Source organism: Pteropus alecto, unplaced genomic scaffold (genome assembly GCF_000325575.1).
Source record: "Pteropus alecto unplaced genomic scaffold, ASM32557v1 scaffold113, whole genome shotgun sequence".
Classification (NCBI taxonomy): domain Eukaryota; kingdom Metazoa; phylum Chordata; class Mammalia; order Chiroptera; family Pteropodidae; genus Pteropus; species Pteropus alecto.
Window position 1 is genome coordinate 653,590 of NW_006433949.1, and position 13,163 is coordinate 666,752.

At 47.7% G+C, this 13,163-nt stretch overlaps 1 protein-coding gene across 2 annotated transcripts in view; it reads left to right on the forward strand.

Annotated features, from left to right (window-relative positions):
- Positions 1 to 545: 545 nt before the first annotated feature.
- The window catches only part of RPH3A (rabphilin 3A), a 58,256-nt gene continuing 45,638 nt past the window's right edge, over positions 546 to 13,163 (forward strand). The window contains exons 1-3 of one of the 2 annotated variants that reach the window (XM_006908570.1): positions 546 to 616; positions 4,307 to 4,318; positions 12,894 to 13,040. In XM_006908570.1, coding sequence (XP_006908632.1) covers positions 546 to 616; positions 4,307 to 4,318; positions 12,894 to 13,040 — 230 coding nt within the window. The remainder of the gene's footprint in view (positions 617 to 4,306; positions 4,319 to 12,893; positions 13,041 to 13,163) is intronic. The other variant, XM_006908569.1, reaches the window with a different exon arrangement.

Sequence of the window (13,163 nt, forward strand, 5' to 3'; positions counted from 1 at the left end):
AACAAAAATGGCTTCTCCATAGGGGCTCCCCTCCCCCGTGTGGTACCCAGCCATCAGTTCCCCTCCGGCTTCTTCGCTCGCCCGAAGATTTAATAATTCCACAGGCAGCAGGATAGGAAAGCATTCTCTCCCCGTGCCCCGCCCAACTTCTCACCTCTTCAGCTTCCCGGAAAACAAGGCTGTGTTGTTGCAAGACCTTCCGGGAAACCAGGATCCACTAGGAGCCCTCCCCTTCCCCCTGGTGGGTATGTGGTGCCCTTGACTGAGTCAGTGAATGAGAAGAATGTGGGTTCAAGGGAGGCAGCGCTCAGCCCTGGCCCATTTCTGCCAGTAGGGGGCCGCGACCTCCAGCAGCAACCATCTCTCTTGGGGCCTAAGTTTCCCCGCCTGGAAGGTGGAGAAGCTGGGTGCAGTCCCCTTTCTTCTCTGTGCCCCCTGGAGTACTTGGCATAGAACAGCGATTTGAGAAATAAGGAGCAGTTAAATAACTGTTTGGGTCACGTCCTCTGTGGGTTAATGTTTTCCAGGGTCACGGGACCTCTGCCATGACCGACACCGTAGTCAGCAGCAGCGCCAACCGTTGGATGTGTCCCAGTGACCGACCCCTTCAATCCAAGTAAGTCGCTGGCTCTTTCAGGGAATGGCTGATTTTGGGGTCAGTGATGTCTCGATAGTTCTGCACTTGAAAGAGGAAAGGAATTGCAAGGAAAGAACTAGAATTTCCTTTCCTGGGGTTGGGGATGAGGACCCCGGTGGGAGTTTTGTCAAGGAAACTTCTCCACTGGTTTTACTGCTCTGCAAGGTTAGAATAACAGGTTTAAAGTCTGAGCTTTAGGCCCCAAAGTGGAATTGGAGGAGCACCGCCCTGGTGGTTAGAATCAGGCTTGGTTTTGCCTCCGGGTCTGAGCTGATTTACTGTGTGATCAGAGGCAAATCTCTCCCCGTCTCTGGGCCTAAGTGTCCTCAATCAAGAATGTGGACTAGATCGGAGGCTGCAAACTGGCAGGCCGCCAGCTGACTCTGACTGGCAGAAGTGTGTTTTTAAAAAATTTTTTGGCCCGATCATTTAAAAATTGGGAAATTTCACGTAAAAGTATCCTTCACATTCTGTATCCAGTCATTATTATACCCGAATCAGTGATGTACTGGATCTGTGCCATCGTGGCTCATAAGAGCTGATGTGAAATTTCCAAAACTTTTGCAAGCTGGTTGTTAAACACAGCCATCGTTAAAAATTAAGTTATATAATTTTACAGTTAAATTATATTAAACGCAAAGGTGGTAAATACTCAAAATTAATCACTTCTTAATTCTTTTACTATATTTTATTATTCCCTGTGCAGTTTATGTCTATTATATCTCTATGGTGAACTATAATAAAAGGGGGTGCCACTGCATATTTCTTCCCAGTTCTGCATTCAGTGGCATCATGTCGGTGCTCAGAATCAGCCGCAGAGTCAACTGTTAGGTGCTGACTGACCAGCACACCCCTGCCTGAATTCCTCGACCATCTAAGTCTGTTGTTTATCGTTCCTGCAGATTTTCACTCATGTGACTTATTCCTTTGAATGCTTGCTAAATTTTTATTGTGAGCTCAATCTGTGAGAATCCTGGGGCTCGACCTTGGGGATATTTTTCTTCAGAGAGATATGCATTTGCTCCTTCTACCGGAATTCAGTTACGCTGCTTACCCAGGATGGCTTGAGCTCCCTTGAAGGGTCCTGACTCAAAGGAGGGGCGAGGGGTGTCTCAGATTCAGCTTCTCTACCTTAGGAGCTCAAGGTCAGCCTCTGGACCACAGTGCTGGTCTTGGCATTGGCTTACCATTCACAGCTCCCTGTTCTGGATTCAGTTTGCTGGATTTTTTTTTTCTTTTCTAAAAAATTGCCTTATTAAGGTATAATTAATGTGCCTTCAACAGTGTACATTTGAAGTAAAATTTGATAATTTTTAAACATATGTATATGCTAATACCTCTTTCTAGTCTGTCTTTCCTGCCCCTCACTTCCGCCACCCATCCCTAGGCAAATACAATCTTTCTGTAACTATAAATTGGTTTGCATTTTCTAGAATTTTATGCAAATGAAGTCATGCATCTTTTCAGGGGGGCGGGGAGAGATGTCTCTCCTCTTTGAGCGTAATTATTTCATTATCCATCCATATTTTTGCATATCAATAATTTGTTCCTTTTTAGTGCTAAATAGTATTTAATTATATGGATACCACAGTGTGTTTATCCATTCATCTATTAAGGGACATCTGGGTTGTTTCCAGTTGTTGGCTAGTACAAATAAAACTTTAGATGGTCATACGCTTTCATTTCTCTTGGTTAAGTACCTACGTATAGAATGCCTAGGTCATGTCGTAGGTGTATGTGGAAACACTTTGTTAAGAAACCGACAAAGTGTTTTCTGGATTGATTGTCACCAGCACTTGACATGATCAGTCTTTTTAATTTTAACCATTCTAGTGTGTGAATAGTGGTATCTCTTCGTGGTTTAAATTGCATTTCCCTAATGACTCTGCTGGCGGCCAGGCATATCTTCTTGTGAAACCTGTCATCATATAACCTCTTTGCTGAAGTGTCTGTTCAGACCTTTTGTCCATTTTTAATCAGGTCGTTCATCCTCTTGTTATTAAGTTTTGCAAGTTTTTTTCATAGTTATATAGATAAAAGTCCTTCGTTAGATACACATTTTGCAAATATTTTCTCTCAGTCCATGCCTTGCCTTTTTCATAACAGAGTCTTTCGAGAAGAACACGTTTTGTTTTGTTTTTTTTTAATTTCGATGAAGTGTATTTTGTTTATTTATTTTGGAAGAGGGGTGGTGGAGAATTCTTTTACTTTTTAATCCCAGAGCTGCATAAGAAGAGCTTTGCTCTAACTTATCTAAGATCTAATTGTATATTGGCGAAGGGTCTTTCTAAATAGTCCACCCATATTCTCGGAAGCAACAGCTCCTGTCTCTTTACTCCTTCTGCCTACGGCCTCCTCCAGCTCTACAAGCTTTACCATCTTGAAAACACTATTAAACGCTATTGTTTTCCTCTTTGAAAGAAAAGCCTTTCCCATAATGTCCTCTAAAGAGCCAAACTTATTTTGCAGAAAATACTCCATCAGCCCCAAAGTGTGTCTCTGTAAGATAAACAGTTGCCTGAAGGGTAGATGGGGTAAAATATTTATTTTATTGTAGAGATGTCAGTTCATTAAAATCCCATCCATCAGAGTTTACTTTAGTCAATACAAAGCCAAACAATTTGCTTTATGATTAAATTAGAATTATTCAAATAGCCTGGATGCAATTTTATTAAAGCATTCCTGGGCTCCTGTGAAACATCTTGGCATTCTGAATGCATCTGGCTGGCTTGATTGCTACTGCATTTTCTTCAGATATTAAAATTATTTTCCAATAAGTGCTAGTGGGTGAATTATAGTCATCAAACATGCTATCCAGTCTGTTGCAATGGAGATGTGGTAATGCAGACGCATCTAATGTCTTTCTCCAGCGAATTAAGAAATCTAGGCTTAATTAACTGCTGGCTAGCCAGATACACTTACAGCTTTTGTGATTTTCAGATGCCTTCCTCTCTCAGCCACTGGGAACCTGATGGTGGTGTGTGAAACACAGCAGTGACGGTGTCTGCTTCTCGCCTGGATAGGGCAGTGGTTCAGCTCTTTATGTTGGGAATACATGGGGAGAAATGATGGACATTTGATGCTTCTCTAGAGCTTTCCAGTCTTCAAGCCAGAGAGTGCGAGATCAGAGGTGGAAACTAAGGCACAAAGAGAGAGTGTGACCTGTCTGTGGCTGCACAACTAATAAATGAGATGCCGGTTTCCTTCCTGGAATCAAGATTTGCTTCCCAAAACTGGGACGCTGCAAGTTCCACTTTTGCATGATCTAATTACTGTTCAGGGCTCATCGCCCCCCCTCAAAGTGTTCCTTCTCTCCCCGAGTGTTTCAAACACCAGTAACCAAGAACGACGTTGGCCATGTTATCATTAAGTGATTTCTCTTTAGTGCCCCAGACCTGTTATTTAAATACAGAAATGATCAGCTCGGTTAATTAATACGCCGAACTGGTTGGTCATTTTAATCGAAGCTGTGGATTTCACAAGCCTCCATTGCCGTAGTCTTGTTTTAGATGTGCTGAAATAAGACATTATAACGACTAGGGGCAGAAACGGAAGTAGGTCATCGTAATTTAAACTCTGTGGTTTTGCATCCAGACGGCGTTGGCGTCGTTATGAGATTTCTTTCCTAACTCTATTTTTTCTTTCTCTCCTTTCTTGGCCTTCCTTCAGTGATAAAGAACAGTGAGTATTTTATGATACTTTTATTTTTCTACCAACTGACCTGTATCTCTTTTCTGATCAAAGTGGCTCACCCCTAAAGAGAGGTGATTAGACAAGGAACTAGCAAATTTTACATATCTAAAAATATTTAAGTTATTAAGAAAATGCACACCCCTTTTTGAGAAACGAATTATGAAATTCTTGATAAAAGGATGGAAAATAATCTTAGGAGAGCCCTCGATTTAATTCTTGTTAGTAACTCGTGGGATTTCAACAAGTTTTTTGACCAATCTCTGCCCCTCATTTCTGCAGCATTTTGCCTGGGAACACTGTTCTTAGATGAAGAAAAATGTTAATTCAAATAACTGCTCCCTTTAATAAAAAATGATGATGAATAGAACAGAGCTTGTGGGAAGTTACGTGCTATCTGTAGGGTCTCTGTCACCTCAGGGCAGGTCAGCCTGATTCCCTACTGAAATGCCTTTGGCTCAGAGGTCCTATCTTGGCTCACAACTCTTGTTGTTTGAAATTGGATTAATTTCCTAAACATGCATGCTGGTCCAATAGATGAACAGCCAGGCTGCAGAGCAGACTGGGCTTCAGTAGGGTGTGCACTTCCAGAAACTATGGAAAGTCACTTTTCCCCTCCCCACGATGGGGAGGTTATCACGGAGCCACAAGCAGAGGGCAGGTCTCGAGGCAGAAGACCCAGTCTGAGTCCTGCTCTGCTACTCAGTGTCAGTGTGGCCTTGGGCATTGCCCTGCACCTGTCTCCTTTGTAAGATGGGTTTGATAATCCTGCCCTTCCCCGCTCACCCAGTGGTGGTGGGATCAAATGAGATGCATGGGAAAGCTTTGTAAACTGTAAAGCGCTGAGCAAAGCCAGGGGGAGGTGTGAATCACAACCTTGTCTTACCCTTGTGTTTATGTATATATATACACCGTACATACATATACATATATTACATGTACCTTGTATGTTTACATTGTGTATACACATACACACACAAACACATGTGTATGTGTATATATAGCACTTGCATAATTTGTTCAACCTCTTTGGACCCAAATGACCACATCGGCAGGCCCAGAATCCCCTAAAGGTTTTCTTTACATTGATAAAGTGACTCTGGGAAATTCTTTTCCCAGTTAGGTGCCTCAGTTTCTCCTTCTGTCAAGTGGGAGCTTTAAATGAGTTGATTGCTAAACACCATTTGAATGTTCTGCAATCTCTGTTGTCTAGGAAGACCCTGGCCAACTTAGAGCTGCTTTTTTTTTTTTTAATATTGTGAGTATATCATTCAGACATGCCAGGAAGAGATGTCGCAACATTGTCAGATTCTAAACATGAACGCCACAAGGGAGAAGCTCATGGCTTCAGAGGGTCCCAAGGCTCACAGAGGCTTCCTGAATACTGAAAATTGAAAGATAGAGTGTATGTGCATCCTCTCTTCCTTCTTTTCTTCCTTCCTCCCTTCATTAACAAATATTCACCGAGTGTCTACTATGTATCAAGCACTGTCTTAAGCACTAGGAACCCAGGGGTGGATGAAATAGGACTGCATGTCTAGAGGGGTCTACAAACAAACAAACAAACGGCCAGTCACCGACAAATACACTCCCGTGTGCAAGGCGGGACGATAGCGGGGTCACAGTGGGCCGAGAAAGCACAGGAGGGGCACCTAGCCCAGATTGCGGAGTCCTGATGGGAGGAGTGAAATGTAAGACGAGGCGAAGGGCAGGCAGAGCAAGGCGAAGAGGAGTTCCAGGTAGGGGAACAGCATGTGCAAAGTCCAAGTATGAGGGAGAGCGTGGCATTGTAAAAGAACTCAGTGAACTGAGTCTGGCTTAAAAGAGGATTGGGAGTCCGAGATGCCCTTAGCATTCTGGAGTGGGTGGGGGAACCACAGCCTCCCTCCGTGCCCCCTTTAGTCTGGTCGGGGTAAATTTCATCCCCAAGGGCCTTGACACAGGCAGGGCATGTGAAAAACCTTGTGTGAGGTGGCCGCCCCTCCTTCCCCATCCTTTCCTTCGGGATTCATTAAAACCTCATTCACTGAGCTGTAAAGTGACTTCCCCCGACACCTGCCTATATGGCATCCTAGGGGAAGGGCAGGGATCGGAATAAGAAAGGAAAGGAACAGGATTAATTTTCTGCAAGCACCGCTGTTTAATGCTTCAGAGCCTCGGCGCCCCGACAGCGTTTCCATCATCCCACTCCTTTTGGGAGTTATAATTTATTAATAGAGACATCTGGTGGGTATTTATTACGTGACTATTGTGTGCATGAAATAAAGAATTACGGCGGGAGGTGGAAAGGAGCTGGGAGTCTACGCTTTGCGGTATTTGAGGGAGAAACATCTGTGCATCTGCGAGGGGCTTCCACCTGGAGTCAGGACTAATTCCCTTTGTCTTAGGGGCCACCGATGCTGGTTTTGGTGGGAGGGTTCCTTCTGACCCACTCTAGAGGCACCTGAGCAGGTATGTTCAGGTAGCAGATCAAGCATGTCCAGGATGCTGCTTTCCCCAGCCTCTGACCATACTTACCCCACGTGTGCTTCTCATCGGTCCCCTTTATCTTCTGAGGAGCAGGCACGTGGAAAGTGAGCAGGTCAGTCGCAATGATCTTCAGGTTTTTTGTTAGCAGCAAAAGTCTTTCTTCGAATAATATTTTATTCAGAAGCTAAATATACAAGACAGATAAGAGCGGAGCTGGATAAAGAACATTAGCAGCTAAGAGCATCAAACGCATCATGGTGAACTTTGTACAACTATAAAATAATACCGAACTGTAAAAAGTAAATGTAGGGAGTCTAACCAGCTTCCCATTTTCTTGCTGTGTAACAAACCATCTTAAAATTCAGTGGCATAGAACATTTATTTATTCTCAAGGATCTGGGCTCAGCTGGTGGCTCTGATGATCTTGGCTGGGCTTTCTCAGGCAGTCAAAGGGCTGGCTGATCTAGGATGGCTGTGGCCGGAGTGGCTCAGCTCTGCTCCATCTCTCTCATCCTGCAACGTGCTGTCCGGAGCTTGTCGTCATGGTCATGGCAGAGGTGTAGGAGAGTAAGCAGAAGCACACAGGGCCTTTGCAGGCTTAGCTTCAGGACTGGCACTTTATTTTATTGACCAAAGCAAGTCTGGCTGATGAGGGGATGGAGGGCCTGGTCTCCTGCCCACCCTGTCGCTCTATGACCCCCTCCCCCATAGCCCTTTGAGATCCCTGCAGAGCACAGCTCGAAAACCGTGGCTTAGACAGTTTTGGAGAGTAGGAGGCAGGTGCCCTTCACTGTTTCTCCGGGAAGCCTTGTCCTAAGTATGTGAGTAAGAGTGGAGACAGGCCAGCCCTCTCTGCTCTGACCTGTCTCAGCCGTAAGCCAGGGGCTCCTCCTCATGCAGCCTCTGAGGGTCCCAGCAGGAAACAGACATGGAATCATTCTCACTGAACAGATCTCGAAGCCAACGTCCAGAGCAGGGCAGAGCTCCAATGCACGTGGCCAATGAGCAGCAGGTCTAGGATTCCAGTCCTGAACTTCTCCAGATCAAGGAGGCTCACGTTGCTGCACGCAGGGCCTCTGGGTATTTTCTGGCTTGGATACAGCGCTCTGAGTAACTTGCCCAAGGAATCCATACCTTGTCTCCAGCTTCAGTCTTAAACAAGTTCCCAACTTTGGACTCTGGTGTTAGGGCCGTGGAGTTGGAAGCCTGTGTCCAGAGGCTTTTGACAAAGAAGCCGCCACCTTGTCACAGGAGCATTCCTGAGGTCCCCAAGCTCACAGTGCTCCCCAGCCCAGGGGGTGCCCAGACAGGCCCAATTTCTCCCTTGAGAGCAAGGGCTTTGGTTCGAAAAACCATCTGTTTCCGTCTGTTTGCTTTTGGGATTAAAGCATGCAAATCCACAGGAGGTTTCCACGTACCAGGTGGGACCAGTCGGAGACATTTTCAAGCACTGGATGAACTGTTCGTTCACGTTTTGAAACAGAGGAGGGGGCAGGGTTTTGGAGAGGTGCCGGCAGCCTCCAACAGGCCTTCTGCTCGTCTGCAGAGCAGACTAAGGCAATTATCCTAGTGGGTCCTCTGGGGAACCCCCCCCCACTCCACTTATGTTCCTAGAGCCATGCCTGTCCAGCAGCACCCGACTCCTGCACACCCTGACCCCAGCGAATTGTGCGGTGGGGTGAGAGACACTGGCTTCAGGTCTGGCCCAGGGTTGAGCGTGCCTGCGACCCGATGGCCAGTTGCAGGACAGTGCCCTTGGAGGGCTCTCCACTGGGTACGAGGCCCCGGATCTCACCTATACTCTGTTTTGGTCACTGAGCTGCTTTGTAAAAGCAGGGAATAGATGGAGCGGGATCAGAAAAGAATGAGGAAGAAAAGTAGGGACGGAGGAAAACGAGGGGCAGTGAAGGCATCCGTTTCCATGGTAACCTAGAAGGACCTGGGCAGGTGGCTGGATTAGGTTATGACTAAGGCTCTTTGGGAAGGATGGGTGGTTCCCATTACATCAGAATCCAGTGTATCCTTTAAAAGTAGTGGGAAGAAATATCAGGCTGAAACACAGGGTAAAGGAAGATCTTTCTCACAGAACAGCACAGACTCCTTATGCGAGAGTGAGGTCTCCATTGCGGGGAGCATCTAAGCAAGGCTGGAAGGACCCCTGCCAGGGAGGCTGTGGCAGACAGACTTTCAGGTGACCCCACTGGTCCTCACTTCCTGGGGTTCACGCCTTTGTGTAATCCCCTCGCCTGGAGTGTGGGTGGGACCTGGGACATTTCTAACCTATAGAATATGGCAGAGGGGACGTGATGTACCCTCGTGATGATGTTATGTCACGAAAGACTCTGTCTAGGTTTACAAGAGCCAGAGATTCACCTTGCAAACTGTGCAAAGGGAGCAGCCCCCAGGATGACGTTGAAGAAGCCCCCTTAGTTAGGAATTGCAGGCCGACTCCAGGACGTGGGCGTGGCCTCTTACCTACATCTGATAAAAAGCCGGAGCCCTCAGTCACACAGCTGCAAAGAAATGAATTCTGCCGACAACCCAGATTTGCCCGGAAGCCTGTTCTTCCCCAGTCATGCCTCCAGATGAGAATGCAGCCCAGCCAACACCTGACTGCAGCCTTGTAGGATGCTGAGCAGAGGACCCAGCTAAGCTCTACCCAGATTCCTGACATGGAACCCGTGAGATAATACATGTGTGTTGTGTGAAGCCCTTGTCTGTAATAATTCGTTATGCAGCATAGGAAACGTATACAGACATTATAGGTGGTCATTTGCGCCTCCCTGTCTGTCTTCCAGCGGGCTCATTTTTCCAGTTATCTAAAGCTGCAGAACAGATCACGCAAACTTAGCGGCTTGAAACAAAGGAAACTATTTATTATGCCTCACAGTTTCTGTTGGCGGGAACTGAGAGCGGCTCAGCTGGGTGGTTCTGGCCCAGGGTTCCACGTGTCGTTGCGGTTCTGTCTCAGGTGGGGGCCTGACGGAGGCTGGGAGACGGACAACCACGGCTGGCGAGTTGGCGCTGGCTGTTGGCTGGGGGCCTCAGCTGCTGTCCACATGGGCCTTTCCACCCGTGCGATGTTTGAGTGCCCTCCTAGCGTGGCAGCTGGCTTCCCCTTAGAGTGAGGGACTCAGCAGACCAAGGCAAACACTGCAATGTCTTTTGTGACCTAGCCTTGGACGTCACACACCGTTACTTCCACTGTAGTTAGCTGGTCACACAGGACCAGCTGGGATTCAGTGTGGGAGGGGACTGTACGGGGAGGCCGTGAATACCAGGAGGCAGGGCTCCTTGGGGACCATCTTGTAGGGTGGCCACCGTATCTGTCTTCCTTCACCTCCTCGGGCACGCCACCCACTCTCTCACCTCCAGGCCCTTGTAAAGACCATTCCTCTGCCAGGCTTAGTCTCTTCCTCTGCCTCCCCCATCATCAACTCCAGCTTATCTTTGAGGTCTCAGCAAGGGCCAGCTATAGCTTCGTGAGGCCTGAAGCTTACAAAATTTAGGGGGGTCTCTTCAAGATAAAGAAGACAAAAATATCTCGCTTTTGCATATTTTTCAGGTCTCATGACCATTGCTCGGGTCTTTCCCAGGGTCTCGGAAGGTGCCTTTGCAAACAGAGTCCCACATCTGAGCTTCACCAGCATCACAGGGAATCCTCACCAGGGCCCCAGCGTAGATGTCATTTCCTCAGGGAGTTCTCCCTGATCTCCGACACTAATAACTTCTATTGCTTTGATCTCCCCATGAGTCACACTTATAATTAGACATTTAACATCCCTTTTATTTAAACAAATAAACAAACAAACAAACAAACAAATGTCCCTTTTATTTAAAAAAAAAAACAAAACTGTGCTTACTTACTCTCAGATACTATCCTAAATGTCATTGACACAATAGTGACCCAGGCCCAGACAAGACCCCTGCCCTCCTGGAAACTACATCCTGGTGGGAGCGGGGAGAGGCAATAAACAGGTAAACAACACAAGTCCTTAAAAAGATAATTGCACTTAGCGATGGCAGCAGTGACGAAAACGAACCTGGGCACTGAAGGATCAAGGGAGGCCTTTCTGAGGAGTTGACATGTGAGCCGGTACCCGAATGACGAGTCATCCATGGAGAGATCCGGGGAGATGAGTGTTCCTGGAGAGGGGGACAACAAGTGCAAAGGCCCCAAGGCAAAAACGAGGTTTCAGGGTTCAAGATGGAGCAGGGAGGCCAGTGTGGCAGGACTGGGGTGATAAAGGAGAGAAGGGGCGATGGGGGTGGAGGCAGGTCAAGGACAGATCAGGTAGGACTGCGGGTGGGCAGGAAGCCCCAGCTGTAGTTGCATGAAGGTCAAGTTCACATAACATGAAATTAATCATTTTATAGTAGACAATTCAGTGGCATTTAGCACATTCACAATGTCGTCCAAACCCCACCTCTATCTAGTGCTGGGTGTTCATTCTAAGTCAGCGAGGAGGCATTGGAAGGTATTTAGCAGGGGGCTGGAGCTCGTTTAGCATTCGTCCATCCCCTTCGTAGTTGCATTGAGGTCAAGTTCACATAACATGAAATTAATCATTTTATAGTAGACAATTCAGTGGCATTTAGCACATTCACAATGTCGTCCAAACCCCACCTCTATCTAGTGCTGGGTGTTCATTCTAAGTCAGCGAGGAGGCATTGGAAGGTATTTAGCAGGGGGCTGGAGCTCGTTTAGCATTCGTCCATCCCCAGAGGCCCTGCTCCAAGGCAAGACATGTTTCCACCAGGATTTCATCCTCCTTCCCTTTTTTCCATGAAGACTTGCCTCAAGACATCTGCTTCCCTTTGCTTTTAAACTCTTCCTTTTCTGCTCTTGAGAACAAACCAGCCAAGATGGGAAGATGGTCGAGGTGGGGGGAGGAAGATGGGGCTTTTAATTTCCAACATTGAGTGTCAACAGGCAATTTCATGCCTACTGATGTGATTAGGGCAGTGGCAGTAACGGAGGCCGGCAGCGTGCGGTGCTGGCTCTGGAGGATTCGTAGTTACTGATTTTCTTCCCTAATGGGGACAGGAATTTCTAGAGTTTTTTAACCCTGCATTCTACTTGAGTGATGCGCCCTGGTGCCCTGAGGCATGGACCCTATTATTGGTGGGGATGAGCATAATTTGCTGTAGACCGCCGCCCTCCACCCAGCAGCCTCTGATCCTCTGCGCCGTCACGGGGCTTCTTCAGGGGCGGGCATTCAGGTCTCTCCGAGGTGTGGGGGTTAAGTGCGCAGGCTGCCCAGGTCTGATCCCACCTCTGCCACTTCCTGGCCACGTAACCTTGGGCAAATCGTCTGATTTCTCCCTGTCTGAGCTTCCTCACAAGTAAATAGACGGTAATAATCTCTGCCTTGTAGGGATGTTGTGAAGATTAAATGAGGTAAGGCAAGCGCACAGTAGGGATGATGCATTAGAGGTAATATGGACACACAGTAGGGGTGACGTGAGGACTAAATACAGTAACGTGGGGATGTTGTGAGATTAAATGAGGTAACGTGGTCACCTGGTAGGTACTATGTCACTATTCGCTTTATTTTTTTAAAAAGCCAAGAAGAGCATAGGATGGAACTCAAAATGATGTGGAAGCTTTTGAGACTGGAAATCTGGAGATTTTTATCTTGACTACGCGCAACTGCAGCAACCAGTTTAAATTAATTTTTAAAAATCTATGGCCCAAACCAAACATCTTCCTGCCGGGCAGGGGCTGGGGTCCACCCGGGGCCCAGGGCTTCCCACCGCCCTCCCAGAATCATTTCCGCCCAGGCCGCTGCGGTGTGCTGCTCTGGACTCTCACCGCGAACGTAACCTCCAGGTTTCTACGAGCTTCCTGCAAATGCAGCTTGTGGAATGTCCGCCATGAACGAAGCACATCATAAAAATAAGCCCATTGCGCAGATAAGCAAACCGAGGCTCCGAGAGATACGGTTCTTTGGCCCAGAGTCTCCCAGTCCGGGAGTCTCCCAGCAAGGTTTTGGCCTGGGGTTTACCAAACTCCAGGGCCTAGGGCCTAACCACTGTTCCACGCTGCTCGCTGGGGTTCCTCCGCAGCCCGATGCCTTCCCGAATTATTTTTCAGGCTCCAGGCAGGGTGGTCCGTCCACCCTGGTGGTCAGCCCGACAGACAGAGGAAGCAGGAAGAGCTGACAGATGAGGAGAAGGAAATCATCAACAGGGTGATCGCACGGGCTGAGAAAATGGAAGAGATGGAGCAGGAGCGGATCGGGTGAGGCCGGACACGTCCCAGCCCTTCCCAGAGCCTCCGGGGCCTGAGCGCCAGGAGGCTGTGCCGCTCCCTCAGCGGGGCGTGCTGGGGTGGCACGGGGCCACCTTTGGGGTTTGTCATCCG